The sequence below is a fragment of the Diabrotica undecimpunctata genome, chromosome 3 (assembly GCF_040954645.1).
Source record: "Diabrotica undecimpunctata isolate CICGRU chromosome 3, icDiaUnde3, whole genome shotgun sequence".
Taxonomy (NCBI): domain Eukaryota; kingdom Metazoa; phylum Arthropoda; class Insecta; order Coleoptera; family Chrysomelidae; genus Diabrotica; species Diabrotica undecimpunctata.
The window spans coordinates 159,267,787-159,287,361 of record NC_092805.1 but is presented as its reverse complement, the minus strand read 5'-3'; the positions used below and the strand labels follow the sequence as shown (position 1 = coordinate 159,287,361).

The window sequence follows — 19,575 nt, the reverse complement described above, 5'->3', positions numbered from 1 at the left end:
AAGACTTTTTTGTTTCGGGTAGTTTCGGAAGCGGACTGAGATTTTCCAAACTGCGACTGCTGGATGATTTGGAACTGCAGTATAAATATTTTTTGTATTAGAAACTTGAGTTTGGTTGTCGCTGGAAGAGGTGGACGGAAGCGGTTAATCGTCAACTACAACAGGTAAATGATTGAACTGGTATTATACACGGTTGAACTGGTATTCTTCTTCCTCTTTATAAGCAATTCTGCTTGGTCCATTCCATCTTTTGCGTGGTCGTCCGATACTTCTTCTGCCGATTGGTAACTTATCTCTTACTATTTTTACCACATGAGTCTCCTCCATTCTGCTTATGTGATCTTTTTTTCTGTTTTGTGTTCATTTATTTATACACTGTACTTTACATTTTCTTCTAATGTCTTCATTTCTCTTTCGATCTCACAGAGTATTTCCTGTAATTCTTCTCAGTACTCTCATCTCTGCAGTTTCCAGTAGCCTTTGCGTTGTGGCTGTGTCAATTCTTGACTTCATCTCAGTGTTAATGAGTCTGTTTCACCAAATAGTGTTATTAAGGCATCCTGCCACTCTATTTGCCTTTTGTACTTGATCTCTCACTTCTTTGTCTAGGTCTCCATAGCTAGACAGTGTAATTCCCAGGTATTTTATTTCCATTACTTGTTCAATATTGATGCCATCAATTTCTATTTTACATCTGGTTGGTTCTTTGCTGACTACTATTGTTTTAGTTTTCTGAGATGAGATTGTCGTATTAAATTCTCTTGCTCTTATGTTAAATCTGTGGACCAGTCTTTGCAGACTATCTTCATCTTGGGCTATCAATATTGCGTCGTCTGCATAACAGAGTATTTTTATTTCTTTGTTTCCCATTCTGTATCCTCTTCCTTTGTTAACGCTTTTGATGATTTCATTCATGATCAAATTGAAGAGCATGGGGCTCAATCAATCCTCTTGTCTTATTCCGCTGCCTATTTCTATAGGTTTTGTAAGTTTTCCATCTATTCTGACTTCCATTTTGTTGTTTTGGTAGATGTTTTCGATAGTTTTTATAATATTTAGTTGGAACTTCTCTATTATAGAGAAGATGGATTACATCTTTGAGTCTTACTGTGTCAAACGGTTTCTTTAGGTCAATCAGACACAGAAATGCTGGTCTATTATACTCTAGTGATTTCTCAGTAATTTGCTTTATAACGAATATTGCATTTGTACACGATCTTCCACTACGAAAACCTTGTTGTTCATCTGCTAAACTTATCCTCTAATTTATTATCATTTGTAAAATTTTAGTTGTACGTTTTAGCATAGTATTTAACAACCTCTGTAGTTTTCTGGCGGTTTTTTATCTCCTTTTTTGAATAGTAAAATTAGTTCGCTCGTTTTCCATTCTTTCGATATTTTATTGTGTTTTATAATTTTATTAATTAATGTTGTTAATTGTTCTGTCATTGCTGCTCCACAATATTTCAGTAATTCGTTTGGTATCCCGTCTTTTCCTGCTGCTTTCCTGTTCTTCAGGTTTTCAAGTATTTTCCGAACTTCCTATACATTTATATTAAGTTCTTCATTTGTGGTAATTGTTGGTGTCTCTGCATAGAGTTGTTTTAGGTAGTCAATCCACGTATCATTTTCTATGTGTTTTGGTTCTATTAGTTCCTTTACCTCCATTCTTTGACCTCTTACGAAGCGCCATATTTCCTTTTGCAGACCGTAAAATTATGTTCCATTTCTTTTATGAACTGGTATTGAAGTGGAGATTTCAATAAAGGTACAATAGACAGGGTTTAATAAATCAATGTGACTAATGATATCAGAAAAATGGTAAATCTGGTAACGTTACAAATATCAAATTTCAAATCTTCATATTGCAAATAGGTGTATCCGTGTTTTTGTATAATTCGGAACATCCACTTAAGATATAATTAGGCATTTCCAGACTTTTGGTCCACATGGGCATATACATATACTAGTATATAAGTAGATAATTAAAAAGTGTAATAAAAGATAGATATGGAAGAAGAAAAAGACGCAATAGTTTATTAAAATGAATAAAATGACATTTGGGTAATTGTATACCTCAGATATTTTACTTAACTCTTATCAAATTTGTGTTCACAGAAAGTAGTAAATAGTTCACAGTAAGTAATAAGTACAATATAAGGAAGTTTTAATTACTAGTTTTTTATCTAAAAAATTCTACAAACGTACGACTGTAGTCATTAAAAAACTATGCCCGCAAATTATTTATATTTCCAGTAATTATTACATTATTACTATGTATAGGTTGGTTTGCATCCTTTTAGTCTTTTGTAATGCATAATAATTTTAACGGTCAAATTCTGTCAATTCCTTTTTATTAAAAGGTGTTTTCTATCGTGATTTATTTACTCTATGTTAGAAGTCGACCAATTTCATCACTACTACATCATATTGAATCCTCTGACGTTTTCTATGTCCTTCCTCTTTGTGCTAGGATCATCGGCTAGGATCTAGATAGACTGTCAATATTCTTATTCTTCTTTTATGTCAAACTGGATGATTCATTGCCTCTACTCTTGATTTAACAGCTGCCTGGAATTGAAGGGAGCCTTTCATCTTTTCTGGACATAATAAAATACTATTGACATTAGCAATATAAATTATTAGAGGACAAAAGCTTAGTTATTCTTCCCTTGCTTTTCCAATTGTAATTTCAGCCACTCCTGACATAGAGTACCGCCTCTGTTTGCAGTTGTATACTGGGTGAGACGCTGCTGTGCTTTTTTAATACGACTAACAGCCTGGACTGTCACTTCCGTCATTGACGCCCAATCTGAATTTTGCCACGTATTATTCTGACCTACTGCAGTATTAATATATATTATTTCAGCAACTTGCACAAGCCAGTTTAGAATTACCTTTGTGAGCGACAGAGAAGGAGGTAACATACGTTAGAGGAAGATCACGCGGCGAGTGTGCTCCGTGAGCTGGGTTTGTAGGGATGTGTGATACCATGCTAAAAGTCATGTAACTCTACGAACGCCCCTTTTTCCTCGGATCTCCATGCATTTTTTTTCTGAAGTGCTGTGTAAATTCAGATTGTTGTAACCATAGACTTAAAATAACCGTTAACCTATAAAAACCGTAGGATAGTAAGGGGGAACTAAAATGACATGAAAGAGAACTCACCCCCATCAACCTAGGCCCTACGCCTAGTTTAAATTGCAAACCCCTACTTGTGATACATAATTGAAAAGACTATAAAAAATGCTATCCAATGGTATAAATATTAATTAGACAGGGTGAAGCAATAATTGTAAAACTTAGTCTTAAATGGAAAATTGGAAAATGAGTTTTTTGTTGATTCTGTTGATGGCCCTGTATAATTATTGTTTAATAATCAGCCAAAACAATCAATATCGTTTAATAATAATCAGGTGTTAATATCAGCCGGCTCACTATGACCTTTGTATTTGTAATGCTATCTCCCGGACTATTATTTTTAATAATAAGTGCCCGTCGAAATCTTTTTTTGTTAAATAAAAACTTAATTTGACGTTTTTGCAAAACGAGTTGAAAACATCTGTTTTTTGGGTTCTGTCAGATTCAATAATTTTTGTTTTACTTGAGAATTTTAAATGTCATTAGTTTTCATCATTTGTACGATCGGTACTGTCATTCAGCTGTACTTGTCACGATAGTTTACAGCAGTGGTTCCCAACCTTTTTCTAATGATCGCCCCCTTAGACAGGTTTCACCAGTACCAGTATACCTGTACGCGTGGAAATCGTTTTCATATTTGCCTCCCAGAACCAGTGTTATTTACGAACAGCTCAAATATTTCATAAAAGGCATCCGGACACAAATGTAAGTCACGTGTACGTCCTGGATTAAGTTGAAAAGTTTAGAGAAACGGGATCATTGCAAAATAAAAAAAGGGATGCCTCGTGATTACTGAATGAAGCATCCCAAATTGAGGTCCTTGGAAATTTTGCAGTAGAGCCTACTGCATTAACACGTTAAGTATCTGCAATGACAGGACTTTCACATGAGTCGGTTAGAAAGGTGTTGAAATTACAAAAGTTTCACCCGTACAAAACACAAATTCTTCAAGAACTAGGCGATGATGATGAAGACCGACGAATTGAGATTTGTGAACTCATGACTGAAAGAATTTGCGTTGAACCGAGAATGTAAAAAATATTTGTTTCACTGATGAATGTACTTTTATGCTAAATGGTAATGGAAATAAACAAAACTGTCGGTACTGGAGTGATGCGAACCCGCATCGATTCAGAGAAGGTCACACTCAATATCTTGAAAAACTGAATGTGTGGGCAGGAATATTAGGCGATGCTATAATTGGCCCCTTGTTCATACCAGGCAATTTAAGTGGCGACATTTATCTCGATATGCTGGAAAACACCATCGAACCTTTAATTGTGCAAGAATTATAGAACCAAAGGGACGATCAAGGCAACCTCGCTCTAGACGAAGATTTGCTGCACTTCCAACAAGATAGAGCACCAGACCTCCTCACTATGCAGTTCTAGTTAGGCATTGGTTGGATACTAATTATTTGAACAAATGGATTGGAAGGGGAGGTTCTAGCTTCATCTTGTATAATTATTATTTATAGCATTGGATAGCATTTTTTATAGTCTTTTCAATGATTTATCACAAGTAGGGGTTTGCAATTTAAACTTTTTTTGTTATAGTGGGTGGATCCTAGGGAGTTGATGAGGGTGAGTTCTCTTTCATGTCATTTTAGTTCTTCCTTACTATCCTACAAACGGTTTCAAGCATTTTTCAATATCAGCTTTTTGTTCGTGAGATATAGCCCATTGTAAGTTTTAAAATTGACACACTGTAGACAGCGTTTCATCAGGGAAAGTGAAGGGACCATCTTTCTTTTTCTGTTTTTCTTTTAAACTTTTTCCTCTTTTTGTAGGAAGGTAAGAGATAGAGAGAGAGGGTAAAACAAAATAAAGAGCTAGAGAGAGACTAAGAAAATTAGTTGAGAGATCTTGTTGACATTGGAAACTGCCGACTTGCTCAGTCTATTTTATATATAAGTTTATGGTTGTAACCCTCTTTTATATCATCCGTTTGCCGTGTTTGAAGTCTACCTCTACTTTTGTATGTCTGAAATCTATTGAATAATTTATTTAGAGTCATTCATGTTGAAACGAATTCCTTGAGTGGGTATGGGATCTAAATTTACTAGGCTTTTCGAGGTTTCCAGGTATTACCCAAAGATACTTCACTTCACTCATCAGATTTGGATGTGTATCATTTAGGCTTAGAGGAACCAATCCCTCTAAATTTCTTCCTCTGGTAAAGGATCCCGCAAGTATCCTTATGGAAAACCGGTCTCGGTCAAATTAAATGAAAGTTCGGTCAATGATAGTTCTCAGTGCGCAGATTAAAAAAGTTAATTGGATCTAGTTAATGGCATCCTTCTGAAGTGATTGGCTTCAGGTACTCAGTGTACGTCACGCACACTAATTCATAGTCAAGTGAACGAAAATATTTATTTTTGGAAGAACAGAGACATATTTTATTGATGCATATTTGTGCGCTGAATATGAATCAGTGGTCAAAAACAGATACATCGTATTTTAGTCTTCAGAAAACCACCAAAAAGGTCTTCAAAAAACTGAAGAATAGTGATAGAAAATGTGCTGCTAGAGCGAAATGTTTTCACAAATTCTGCACCCTTATCCAATACCAGCATAGCTTATCTTACAAAAACTACTGAAGCGCCTTCAGAAAACTGAGGAATAACCACAACGACAAGTGCTGCTAGAGAGGCTCACAGCTCACGCTTTCACACATGCAGAATACACACCTTACCTCAGCAAGGCAACAGCACCATTTGATTTTCAAAAAAAGCGCTGTATCATTATTAAAAAAATGAAGAACCGCAGCAGTGACACTTGCTGTATCAACAATACCTAAAATATTACGTATGCAGAATTTCTTTATGATTTTTTTAGAAAAATATTAAATCCATCTGCAGCTTATTTATTATTCATTTTAGTTGAATCGGCTTTGTGATTGCTTGGTAGGATATTTTCATCTGACTCATTTTGGAGTTGAGGAATACTTATCTGAGTGTTCCTCGGAGAGTCTTTGTGGAGCCTTGACATTTCTGCAGTCTTTTCTATTTCCTCGGAATGCTTTCTTCATGATTCTCTTTTCGATCTTTTCAGTTTATTATTATATTTAGTTAGAGCTTTACGATAATCCCCCAAAAATAGATTTCAGACAGCACCTTGGTTGGACTTGTGTTCAATTTCCAAGTTTTTCTAGCTGGTGCAGTTGAAATACAAGTTTCTTGTTATCCTTTAGAGATCATCTGTCCATCTGGTAAGTGGTCGTCCTTGGTGATTAGTTCTTGATCTCCTTGTTGTCAGATTCTACAATAGTTCTTGTGATCTTATGATATTTCTATACATACATAAGATCGATATATTAACGAATATTTGGCACTTATTTCTCTTCCATTCTACCTATTGGATTATTCTATTTTAAATGTGGAAATTATAAAACAGTTATTTTGAAAAATTTTAAAAGAAAATATTATTTCGATAGACTTGGAATAAATTATTGTCGTCATCGTTTAAATATGCTATTTAACATATTTATGCTTAAAGTAAAAACAAATGGCCAAATTCCGTAAATGCTTCGAATTGAAACGAAGGTATAAATGTACCCAAGAAATGTTTTATTGCAAATCGACACTATGAAACTCTTTATCGGGGCGCTGATAATTTGTTTCGGTATATCGTTGGTTCTATCAACTTCCGAGAACCAGAGTGAGTAGATTTTAGTTTTTAACATATTTGTATTGAGTTATATCCTTCAATTTGATGCAATATATTGGTAAAATGAACAATATGCTTATACTGTATTCAGCTGTGTTCTTAATCAGAATCATTATCATAACCGAACCTGTTGCATTTAATGTTAAACATAAACCTCCATCAAACGTAGCTATTCTTTTCGTTCTGAGCTTCTTGGATCTATTTTATCCTAACTCTTTTCAGATTATCTCTCCAGCACGCAGATGGCTTTTCTCTACCTTTTTTTTTTTGTCAGTCATTCCAATGTCTTCTTAGTCTACCTGACATCAGTCTTTGTTGCCACATTATCAGTATAGTTCCATTTGAGTTTAGCAATTCTTTAGGTGGTTTTGCATATTTTCAACGTACTTCCTATTCCATATTCGTTCATCCGACTTCGTTCCTATATGTTATAACGCAAGGATATTCTTCTTTAGAGTTTGCAGGTTGATTGTCTGTATTAATTTTTATCTTGCTCACCAGATGTTTTTGTCTACTACCTCTCTTCTTATTCTTCTTAACGTGCTCCATCCCTAAGGACATTAGCGATCATCATGGCCCATTTGACTCTATCTGCAGCCGTTCTGAAAAGTTCTATTGACGTTTTCCCACACCATTGTCTCATATTCTTCAGCCAGGACGTGTGTCTTCTCTACTCTGCTACCTCTCTAGCTAAGTGATTCACTCTTATGCATTTTTTAGGTACTAGTTTGATATCATTTTTGTTTTACTTAAGTTCATTTCCAGACGATTCTTTGACATCCTATTTGAAGTTCTTTAAGCATGTCTTTCCTTTATCCTGTATTACTTAATGTATACATTAGCTTTCCATTGCTTGGTTTATTATATTTTTCTATTCTTTTGGTGTTTTGTCAACTCCGGTGGTAAGTCATGTGTAGAATAAGGCGAAAACATACGCTAGTAATTCCCGCAATGCTTGTGTGCTATGTTTTAGTAATTTGTTCGGTATACCATGTTGTCCACATGCTTTTCGACTTTTTAGATTTCATATATTGCATCTTCGACTTCCTGTATTGTTATTTCATCATTTTTATCGTATTCCACTTTATTTTATTAAATGCTTCTCTTGATCTTGTTGACTTTATATATTTATTGAGTTCGCATTTACTTTTCCATGAAACATTTTTTGTTTTAGTCAGTAGATTTTTTTACTTCTCTGTTTGATTTTGCGTATGTTCGTCTATCACCTGAGTCATTTGTTTGAAGACACTTTTGATATGCTTGTTTCTTGTTATGTACTGCATTAGCGATGTTATTTGTCCACTACAATGGAATATTCTTTTTGTTTCTTTGGATAATGCCGATCTGTCTGTTTCTTTTCCATTTATTTTGACCCTATTCTAAGTTATCGGAGTGTCAATTTTATTATTCTTATTTATTTTTTATTTTTTCCTAGTTCAAGTAATGCTTTGTATATTTCTTTTCGTTTTATTTTGTTAAAAGCTTGCTTACAGTCGCTAAATAGGGAACTCTAGGTTTCCCGTATTCGTTGCTTTCTGCTTGTATTTCGCGCAGTAGAAAATTTGATCTACTGTGCTGCATTTTGTTCTGGATTCATATTGATATTCTCCAATTTCATTATCTATTTTTTAAGTAGGCTTATTTTTTATACATACTGCAAGTATTTGTATCGCTATTTCTTTGTAGTTGTGGCAAAAACTTTTGTCGCCTTATTTGTCAATTAGCAACGGTATCGCTTGGGTTTTTTCTTTTGGTGTTATGTTCTTGTTCCCATATTTCATTTAGCAACTTTTCCAAATGCTTGATTAGTACTGGTCCTGCATATTTGAACATTTCAGCAGTCACTTTATGCATTTCTGGACTCTTATTGTTCTTTAGTTTCTCTATTATTTCTGTTATTTCTTTTTCATTGGGCGGTATTTTCACTGTACATTCCTGATCGGTAGGTTGCTTCGATTCTTCTTTATCTTTATTCTTATTTATCTTCATTATATTTCCCTTTTTAATCTTACGACTCTTGTGGCTCATTTTCTTTGTTCGTTATATTTTCTGTCTATCTTATCTTTCGTGTTTTTTATTGCACTTGTTATTTTATTGTTATTGTATTCGTATTAGTATTTTATATTTTTATTACTGGCCTGTGCCGCTTTGGTTATGTATACTTTCATTTGCATTCATGTTTCTTCAATATTTATTTTTTTTTGGATATTATCTAATTCTCTGGTAACTATTTTTTCATATTTACTTTCTTCTTTTTCATCTGACAGTAGTCTATAAGATTTAGTATTTTTAAATTTTTTTCCGTTCATTTCTGAGAACTGGTATAAGCTGTTTCATTTTTATTCCGACTATAAAGTGATCTGAGTCTACATCTAGTCCTCTGCGTGTTCTTATGTTCTTTATACATTTTTACATGTCCTGTGACGAGGACATGATCGATTTGGTTTATGGTTTTCTTATCTGGGAATCTCCACCTTTCTTGGTATAGTATGTTATTTAGAAGTACATGCTCATAATGATCATATTTCTTTATTTTACGAAATCAATTTGGAAGCGACCGTTCTAATTCGTTACTTCGTGCAGACTGTATTTTCCTATGGTGGGTACGTACATTTCTTCTTCTCCTATTTTTGCAATCTCGTCGCCTAGCACTCTTTTCACGTCGAATGTGAGAGTATCTTCGAATACTGTATTTATTTAATTATAAAAGTATTCTTTTGTTTTTATACTTTTCTCTGCCGAGGTATTTTACTACTTACAGCAAAATATATGAGAACTACAAGTTGATATTGGTTTTCAACTCTACTCTTCATAAAATTGTTCGAGCACCGTTTTCATGAACTACCCTTTCAGTCATGAATTATGAATATGTTAGATTACAATTTTATGCTTGTGGACATATATAGTATCTTTTTGTTATAAATTTTTGATCCCAACTAGAATTTAGTACAAAGTGCGCTTTTCGAAATATTTGAACTAAAATATTTGTCGACATATGTATATATTGTGAGTCAATGGTATAAAACCATTTGTCCACGCCATGAGTCGATGGTAAAATGAAAATGTCAGGCAATGTCCTTTGCAACTTTGGAAATTTACATCTAGAAGCGAAGTATTTTCCATCGTGTTCCGGTAAATGATCCATTCCTTCCAAACGAGTTCGAATATTAGTGATAATTCTGGCTATAATTATTTTATTAACTGATGCTTTAAATAGATTAGTTGTTGTTGTGGAGAACCATTTTCTCAGGTTTTTTAACCATGATATTCTTCTTCTCTCAATTCCTCGCTTTCCAAATACTTTGTCTTGAAGGATTATTTTCAGTAATCTGTATTTAGTGCCGTTTCTCATTATGGGTCCAAAATATTCTAACTTTTTCCTTTTAATTGTATACATCACTTCTCTTTGTTTCCCCATTCTTCGTAGTAGAGTCTCGTTGGTTATCTTGTCCGTTCATAATATCGAGAAGATATAACATCGTAGGAGCCTTACTTGTATCTCTATATTAAGGTTGTGGCTTTTAAAGAGTTTGGCCATATTGTTGAATACACTTCTTTATTCAACATTTTACTTCTTGTGAGTGATTCCATTGTTGGTTTACTATTGTTTCAAGATAGTAACTGTTTTACTCGGTCCACTGCTGTATTCTTGATAAGCAGTTGGACGTCTCTAATTTTATTTTTGCTGATGACCATAAATTTAGTTTTTGATATGTTTACTTGTAGTCCAAATCTTTCACTTACTTCATTTAGTTTGTTTATTAGTTGCTGTAAACTGTTTAAACTGTCTGCAAAAATAACAGTGTCATCTGCATAGCCAATGTTGTTTAGGCGTTCTCCATTTAAAAGGATTTTATCTTCGCAATTTTCCACGGCTCCACTAAATATTTCCTCTGTAAAAGTATACATCCTTGTCTAACGCCTCACAGAATCTGGATATCTTTTGTGTCAAATGCTTTTTGGTAGTCCACAAAGCAGGTGTAGATATCGCAAGTCATATCTCTGCATCTTTTGAATAATACCTGTAGACTAAACAGTGCATTTCTCGTACCTCTGCCTTTCATGAATCCAAACTGTGTGTCTTGTATTCTCTCTTCGCATAGCTTGTATATTCTGCGATGTATAATTTTGAGTAAAAGTTTTGGTGTATGGCTCATTAGACTTATTAGCCTATATTCTCCGCACTTTTTCGCTCCCTGTTTCTTTGTTAACGCAATAAATTCTGAAACTAGCCAATCTTTTGGAATATTGCCTGTGTCATATATATTATTGAAGATTTTACCTAGTATTCTTAAAGATTCATCATCAAGAAGTTTAAGAAATTCAGACTGTACTCCGTCTGGTTCTGGAGCTCTCTCGCGATGAGTTTGGAGAATTATCCATTGTGGTGGAAGGACGACCCTTGTCATCCAGTCCATGATTGTTTTTTTGGAATAATCCAATTAAGTGACTTTATTTTTGTACTCTAACCAGGAATTTACACTAGACAAGTCTATAGCGTGTAAACATCCTTAAAGTCAACGTCTTTGGGCGAATGAAGTTTCTACATATAGTTATCAGAAAGTCTAATTTATCGACTCCTCCCATGTGTGCGTTGTAGAGCACACATCAGGTCTTTCGCACAAATCTTTATTTCCAATGTTTATAAAATTTGAAGCTATCACAATAGCTTTATTATCATAATATTTGGTCATTATGACATCCCCATCACCGCTTAACAATTCTTCAGAACTACCACAAGCATTCTGTTTCAATACGTCGGTCGTCGGTGGAAAAACGCGGATTTGGAAAACGATTAATTCGAACCGAACCAGCATCATAGATATATTACTGCCGCAAATCCTGTACTACTCTACTAACGTGGAGGCTATTATTCAACTCCTGGATCAGCATGATCAACATAATTTTAAAGTTAGTGTAAAATCTTTTGAGTTAGTGAAAGTAGTTTATGTCTAAAAGTCCTTGCGTGTTAAGCGCTATGTTTAAGCCGGTTAAAAAAATTGAGGAATACCATTGGGGAGAACTTAAACAATAGTTTTAACATTAGTAATAGAGACAATTTGCTCATGAGTCTAATCTTTGGTGACTAGTTGTAAATAACAAATGTACTTCTTAGGTGTTTTTTTTTTTAATGAAAAATGTTATATTGATCCTATGTTTTTACAATTAAGCAGTTTAATATTTCGCTGTTAATTTTTATCAAGTCCTTTATGAGATAAAAATTAACCAACCGTTAAACAGTGTTAGTAATAATATATAGACATCAGCAGCTACATCGAGATTTTTTATATTATAATTTTAAATTTTTATTATTAGACTATTTTGAAAGAAAAATATTTAATATATTTCAGACGACAAACAACGGCATATTAAAAAAAAATCTCACGTACACCATGAAAAGGAAAAAAATCACCATCTTCACGAGAAACACCATCATCTAAGACAACACAACCATCATCTACACGAAAAAACTCACCACAAATCTTCCAAAAGTCGAAGCCATTCTTCAGAACACCATCATCACCAAACTGCTGCCAGAAGTCATCATCACCATGGACCCACTTTTTCTAAAGCTTATCGATCGAAATTGAATAGCCAATGCTCCTGGGTTTGCAATGAACCACGTAAGTTGTATTTATAATCATAATTATCAATAAATTTATCAAGCTGGCACTACTCTATTTTTTTGTATGCAAAAAGCGATAAATGCAATAAATCAACTGTTTTGTGTTGTCACGTATAAAGTATTGTAGTAAAATTATGGAAGTGTGTAAGAAGATTTTAATGAAATGTGTATTATAAAGATACTTTATTTATTAATAAAAGAAAGGACAGTTAAGGACATCTTTTAGCATCATCTGTTTTGCCTTGCAAATTTATAGAAGGCACAGATTATAGCAAAAATCTGAATTTTATTTTGTGAATAGAAATCTTTGGATTTGTACTTTCGAGATTTATTTATTAATAATTTGTAGGCTTTTATCAATGCCTCAAATAGTCTTCAATTTGGTTTTAAGATCATCATTATCATCATCATCATCATCATCATCATCATCATCATCATCATCATCATCATCATCATCATCATCATCATCATCATCATCATCATCATTATCATCATCCAGCCTTCATTTATCACGTCCACTGCTGGACATAGGCCTTCCTTCTTCTTCTTCTTCTTCTTGTACCACTCCTATCGGAGATTGGAAATCATCAAGGCTCATCAAGGCCTTCCTTAAATTCCTCCATTCTTTGCGATTTTGTGCTCTTCGTTGTCAATTTTTGGTGATACGCCTGATGTCGTCAGCCCCACGTGTAGGTGGTCTTCCTCTATTACGTTTGTCTGCTCTTGGCCTTCAATTTTTAATTTTGCTCGTTCATCGTGAGTCATGCATTCTCGCTACATGTCCTGCCCAGTTCAATTTCAGTTCCGCTATGCGTTCCACAACATCAGCAGTCCTTCTTCCCAGATCTTCGTTTCTTATTCGGTCCCGCAACGTCACTCCCAGCATAGACCGTTCCATTCGTCTCTGTGCCACTCTCAATTTCGAAGCCGTAGTCTTGGTTAGAGTCATAGTTTACGCCCCATAGGTCATGACCGGTAATACCCATTGATCTAATACTTTTCTTTTGAGGCTAATTGGTATGTTGGCCCTAAGTGTATCTCGCAGTTTTCCAAAGGCTGGTCTTCTTCTTCTTCTTCTTCTTCTTCTTCTTCTTCTTCTTCTTCAAGTGCCATCTTCGTTCCGAAGGTTGGCGATCATCAGGGCTATACGTATTTTCGAAACTGCTGACCGAAACAATTCGTTGCTGCTACAGCTATACCATTCCCGTAGATTCTTTAGCCAGGAGTTTCGTCTTCTTCCTATGGACCTTTTTCCTGCTCTTTTCCCTTGCATAATTATTCAAAGAAGTTCATATCTTTCGCCTCTTGTAATGTGTCCCAAGTATTGCAGTTTTCGTTTTTTGATCGTAAATATGATTTCCTTTTCTTTATTCATTCTTCTCAAGACCTCGACATTTGTGACTCTCTCGGTCCATGATATTCTCAGGATTCTGCGATACATCCACAGTTCAAATGCCTCTAATTTTTTGGTATCAATCTTTTTCAACGTCCATGACTCCATTCCGTAGAACAGCACAGAAAGTACGTAACATCTCATCAGGCGAAGTTTCATTTCAAGGCTCAAATCTCTTTCGCATAACACTCTCTTCATTTTAGTGAATATGGATCTGGCTTTTTTTATTCTTATTTTGATTTCTGCTGAGCTATCGTTGTCTTCATTTATAAAAGTGCCTAAATATTTGTATTTGCTAACTCGATCGATAATTTCATTGTGTAAATATAAATTTTGGACATTTTGTGTTGATTTCGATATTACCATAAATTTAGTTTTCTTTATGTTCAAAGATAGTCCATATTCTTCGCTGCAGTCTGCTATCTTATTCACCAAGTCTGTAGCTCTTCAAGTGTTTCTGCGATCAGAACGGTGTCGTCGGCAAATCTCAGATTGTTTAATCTAACACCATTTATTTTAATACCTACGGATTGCTCAGAGAGTGTTCTATTCATTACGTCTTCGGAATAAAGATTAAACAGGGTTGGTGACAGTATACACCCTTGTCTCACACCTCGCTTTATTTCAATTTTTTCAGTGGTATTATTCTCTACTCTCACTACTGCTTTCTGATTGTAGTACATATTTGCTATTAGTCGGATGTCTTTATCTAAATTCTTTTCTGTCAGGAGTCTGATTAGGTGATCATGCCGCACTTTATCAAAGGCCTTGTTGTAATCTATGAAACACATGAATACATCTTGATTTATGTCAAGACATCTTAGACATCGAGACATAACGTTCAGTGCAAACAACGCCTCTCTTGTTCCAAGTCCATTTCGGAATCCAAACTGGGTATTATTGATGTCCATTTCCAGTTTTCTGTGTACTCTAGAGTGTATAATTTCCAGGAATATTTTCAGTACATGGCTCATCAGACTGATTGTACAGTAATCACTACAAGGCTGGTCACGCTAATGTAATTCGTTTTTGGATTTCGCATGCTTGGTTCGCATAATCGTATCCCTGCTGATTCTTATTTCATGGCCCAAATACGTTCTCCACCAGTTCTCCCACTTTGTCTTGAATAGTTAAATGGCTATTGGAGACCATATTTGTCATAAACTTAGTTTTGGTCAAGTTCACTTAGCTTGGACCTTCGAACATGCAAAATCTAATTCATTTAACATATCTGTTGTTTCTCTTTCGCCGTCTATTGTTACTCCTTTGTGGTGTCAATTGACCATCTTAAAGGCATAATCTAATGCCGTTATGAATAATTTCGGTGACAATGTATCTCCTTCTGTCTATTTCGATCGTGTTGAACGCTTTATGAAAATCTATGAAAGTGAGGACAAGAGATTTGTTATATTCTATAGATTTTTCAATGAGTGTCTTTACTGTATGGAGGTGATCGTTGGTACCATAAATTGATCGGAATCCTGCCTGCTCTTCAATTTTTTCTTCAATCTTGATGTCACTAACATAGTGAAGAGCTTGTATATGTTGTTCAACAGGTCAATAGGTCTATAATTTTCTAGGTCCGTTCTCCTTTTTTATGCAAAAGGATGGTTATAGCATTGTTCCATTCTTTGGACACCTCTTTTTGCTGATTTGCAGGTTTCAATATATTCACTAAATTTTCTCATTGGAATTCAAAACCGAAATGAACCATACAAAAAGAAATTGACCAAACTAAATTGAGCATGTAAAAAATAAAAACCGACAACTATTCTCTTATACTTAAGACTCCAAATTACCAAGAAAGTTATGTTGATCCTTCTACTTCTCATCTGATCTCCTTTATAGTTCAAATATTTCCATGAAGAAAGTGTTTTAAGAACAAGATTGTCATCTTTAGTCAACAGAGGCATTTATTCTGACATTCTATCTTTATATCTTGGAGTAAAATCAGCAGCTTTTTAACATACTTTTTTTTTAATTTAATTTAATAACTTTAAGATAGAATAGTTTATAACTACCTACCCTTTCATGCATACTGAAAGGTGCCCAGCTGCCGAACTATTAATATATTTCCGTCATCGCCAGCTTAACTAATCTTATTGTTATGGACGATAAACACCAAAATGTTTCAACCGTACCAAGTCTGTAATGTATTCTAAACTGTTTTTTCTGTTTTAGATAATCCTATCGACACTGGTCTTGAAGTTACATTGAAAAGCTCCAAATCGTTGTTTGGACTCCTTAGCAAGACATCGAAGTATGCTCTTATTCTGGACTACAAAGCGTCTATAGCTACTTTGCTGAGTGGCTCCCAAGAAACCTCCTACGTTTCTGATCTCCAAGCAGGATCATTTTTCCAATTGCAACATTCTGACTTGAACTGGAATTCATCAGCGTTAAATTTTCAGGATTATTTACAAAAATTCTCCGCTCCAGATATATTAAAAGCTGCTACAACCAACGGCCAAAAATTAGATATAAATAATTTAACAGGAGTAGCTAGCACCGAGTTGCAATCGTTTTTAAAATCGTTTGGAGTTTCTTCGCCACCACGAGAGTTTCTAAATTTCCTCTTAACGTTTTCCAAAAATATAAGTGGTGTTTTAGCATCTTTATTCCATCAAGATGTATCGTTTACCCTTCCAAATAATTTTGAGTGGTTTTTGAAAGTTACTCAAAGTTTGGCATATTTCAGAAATTTTGGTCTTGATATAACACCTTTAAACTCAGATTGTAGAGGAATTTTCTCGAGAAGTAGCGGAATAGAAGTCTTAATTAATTTATTGTCCCGATTAGGCAGAAATAATGATCTTGGTACCTTCATTAACAATATTACTAGTTCCCGAGAAACAGCTTTGGGAGTTTTAAAGAACATTAGCGCTGGATCTCATGAAGGTTTAGATGGATTAATAACTGTTATAGTTAATTTAATAGAACTTATACACGGCCAAGGATCTGTCGATAAGGTTATAAGTTCTGTAGTTAGGCTTAATTCAACTTCAATAAATGAAATAACGGTGGGAGAAGTTATTCATAAAGCTATAGAAGCAGCTGAAGCTCATGAACGGAATTATCCTAACAATGAAGGTATAAAGAGATTGCTAACATTCTTACGAGAACTGGACCACGGCACCTTAGCAATAAAAAACATACGTATTCTTGATTTGATAAAACTGTTTCTATCACCTAATCCTATCGATAAAATTAGAAGCATTTTTCACATAATCTCCAATTTTTCACCATCGCAAGGCATTCCTGCATTTTTCAAGTTCGTAACAGAAGCTTTAAGTAACCAAAATCCTTCAATAATATCTCAACTCATGCCTGGATTCAATATATCTCAATTTACCAACACCAATGGTACCATTCTGCAAAATATTCTACAAGGGAGAAACTTCACAGAATTTTTCTCTAATAGTTCCAACTTCCAATCAGCTCTGTCACATATTCCAATTTTTGGACAAATAGCGAAGCAACTTTCTTCAGCATTTGGAAGCGATAATAATCTTTCCAAATTTTTAAACGCTAGTAGCTTTCAACAATTATTTTCAAATGGATTTGGTGATGTTATTAAAAATTTTGGAAATCCCCAAGGTGGTAACCCTATAAGTGGAATAGTTGAAAATATACAAAAGAGCTTTGGAAACATAATTCCACATGGTAAGTAATATTGGTGTTAATTATATATGCGAGTAGAGCAGTGGCGGCTGGTGATAATTTTGTTTAAGGCTAATTTGAGAACACAAAAATAAATAGGTAGTTACCAAAAAACTACTTCCTAAAGTGTAAACTCTATCTTTCTGTTTTTATCGGAGATGAACCTTTTGATTACCTTTTCGTTGAGAACAGAAATTATTCCAACTAAAGTTTTTTCGATGGAGTCACATGGTATTGTCAGTTTTTTGTCGACATTGTATTCCTTAGAAGTCTTTTGATCAATTTCAAAGTAGAAAAACATCTTTCAGTTTCTGTGGTTGTCATTGGCATCGTTATTAAAATAATTATAGGTCGGCAAAATTTGACCAATATCAAAATATCCCAAATATCCCGGACCCATAGATCAAAATATACTTTTCAGAAGGTTTTTTGTGCGATGAATCCGAATCTGATCTCCAAATTGAAAATTTGGTTTTAGTTTCTGAATTATCCTAACCTAAAAGTGCAGAAATAGTGGTTTTTGCACAGCCTATCCAACAGACTTTTCTCTGATATTCGTCGGAGTATTTTCATCTCGGTTGTTTCTAGTAGTCGTCTCATTTTAGATGTATCAGGTTTTGTCTCCGCCGTGTATGTTAATATAGGTCTAATTGCTGCTTTATAGATACTTGTTTTTGTATCTTGTTTTAGGTATTTGTTCTTCCAGATTGTGTCATTAAGAAATCCTGGCGCTTTACTTGCTTTTAAGCTTTGTTGTCGTATTTCTTCTTCAACATCTCCGCAACTAGTTATATCTATTCCCAGATATCTAAACCTTGCTTCCTGCTTTATTATTTCCCCATCAATTTTGATTTTACATAGTAGTGGGTATTTAGATTATCTTAATTTTAATCTTTGGAGCTCGTCTTCTGTCTCGGTGATTAATGAGGCGTCGTCTGCATGACATAATATTTGGATTTCTTTGTTCCTCATTCTGTAGCCATTACCTTTACTTACTGCTTGTATTATTTCGTCCATTATTATATTAAAGAGAAGTGGGCTTAACGAGTCACCCTGTCTAACTCCGCTGGTATTGGTATACACCGTGTTGGTTTTCCATTTATCTTTGCCTGTATTCGATTATGGAAGCAGATGTTTTCGATGGTTTGTACAATATTGATTGGTATGTTTGTTTTATACAGTAAGTGTAAGACGTCTTCGACTTGGATGCGATCAAAAGCCTTTGTCAGGTCTATAAAACATAGATATGCTGGTTTATTGTGCTCGATGGCCTTTTCTGTGTTTTGTCTTAGTACAAATACGGCGTCTACTTTTTTATTTTTATTTATTTTAATTTTTAATACTTTTATTTAAACTTTACAGAAAATTCTCTTAATCATTCCATAGCTACTGAAGCCGGAAGTACAGGTAAGAATACTTATAATTTTGAGTATATCTTTTGAAAAGCAAAACTTTTTATCTATTTCTGCTTTTTGTTCCATTCCCTTGTTTTTAATTCAAATAATTTTTAATAGTGTACATCTATTTTGACAGGGGTAGCCAAACTGTGGCTCGAGAGCCACATGCGGTAAATAAGTGAAAATTAAGATAGTTCCATAACATTTGCTTCCATAACAATATAAATTGGTGCGATTCACGACCGTACAGTTGGACAAGCTCATTAAATACTTTGAAACATCGGTAAACTTATCAATATTTCGCTGGTCTACATATTTACGTACTTCGTACGAAAAAATCGGAATAAGAGAAATAGTTTATTCGTTCCACATTCTATATGTGCATAGGCGTGATGTGTTCTATTTCTTGGAAATATATTTATTAAATAGACTTTATTATTAACTTTAAAATAGTTTTGAGGTAGGGAAAATAAATTTGAGGTAATGATACAATAAACAAAAGAGAAATTTGACAATTAATTTATTAGATTGGATTAAAAACACATAAATTAAGACTAATTTAGGTACAACCAAAAAGAATTTTTTTTCATGAAAGGAAAAACAAGTGAGTACCTTTGGCCGAATACGGGTACAATTTTTAATAAAGGAACATATTGTATCTTAAATGTAAATTAAATTTTAAGATGAAGA

General features: G+C 34.2%; 1 protein-coding gene across 3 annotated transcripts in view; it reads left to right on the top strand.

Moving 5' to 3' along the window:
• The first annotated feature begins 6,708 nt into the window (after window positions 1-6,708).
• The window catches only part of LOC140437670 (uncharacterized), a 29,786-nt gene continuing 16,919 nt past the window's right edge, over window positions 6,709-19,575 (top strand). For all 3 annotated transcript variants that reach the window (XM_072527317.1, XM_072527316.1, XM_072527315.1), the window contains exons 1-4: window positions 6,709-6,800; window positions 12,161-12,433; window positions 16,010-17,491; window positions 18,851-18,895. In XM_072527317.1, coding sequence (XP_072383418.1) covers window positions 6,728-6,800; window positions 12,161-12,433; window positions 16,010-17,491; window positions 18,851-18,895 — 1,873 coding nt within the window. In that variant the 5' untranslated portion in view covers window positions 6,709-6,727. The remainder of the gene's footprint in view (window positions 6,801-12,160; window positions 12,434-16,009; window positions 17,492-18,850; window positions 18,896-19,575) is intronic.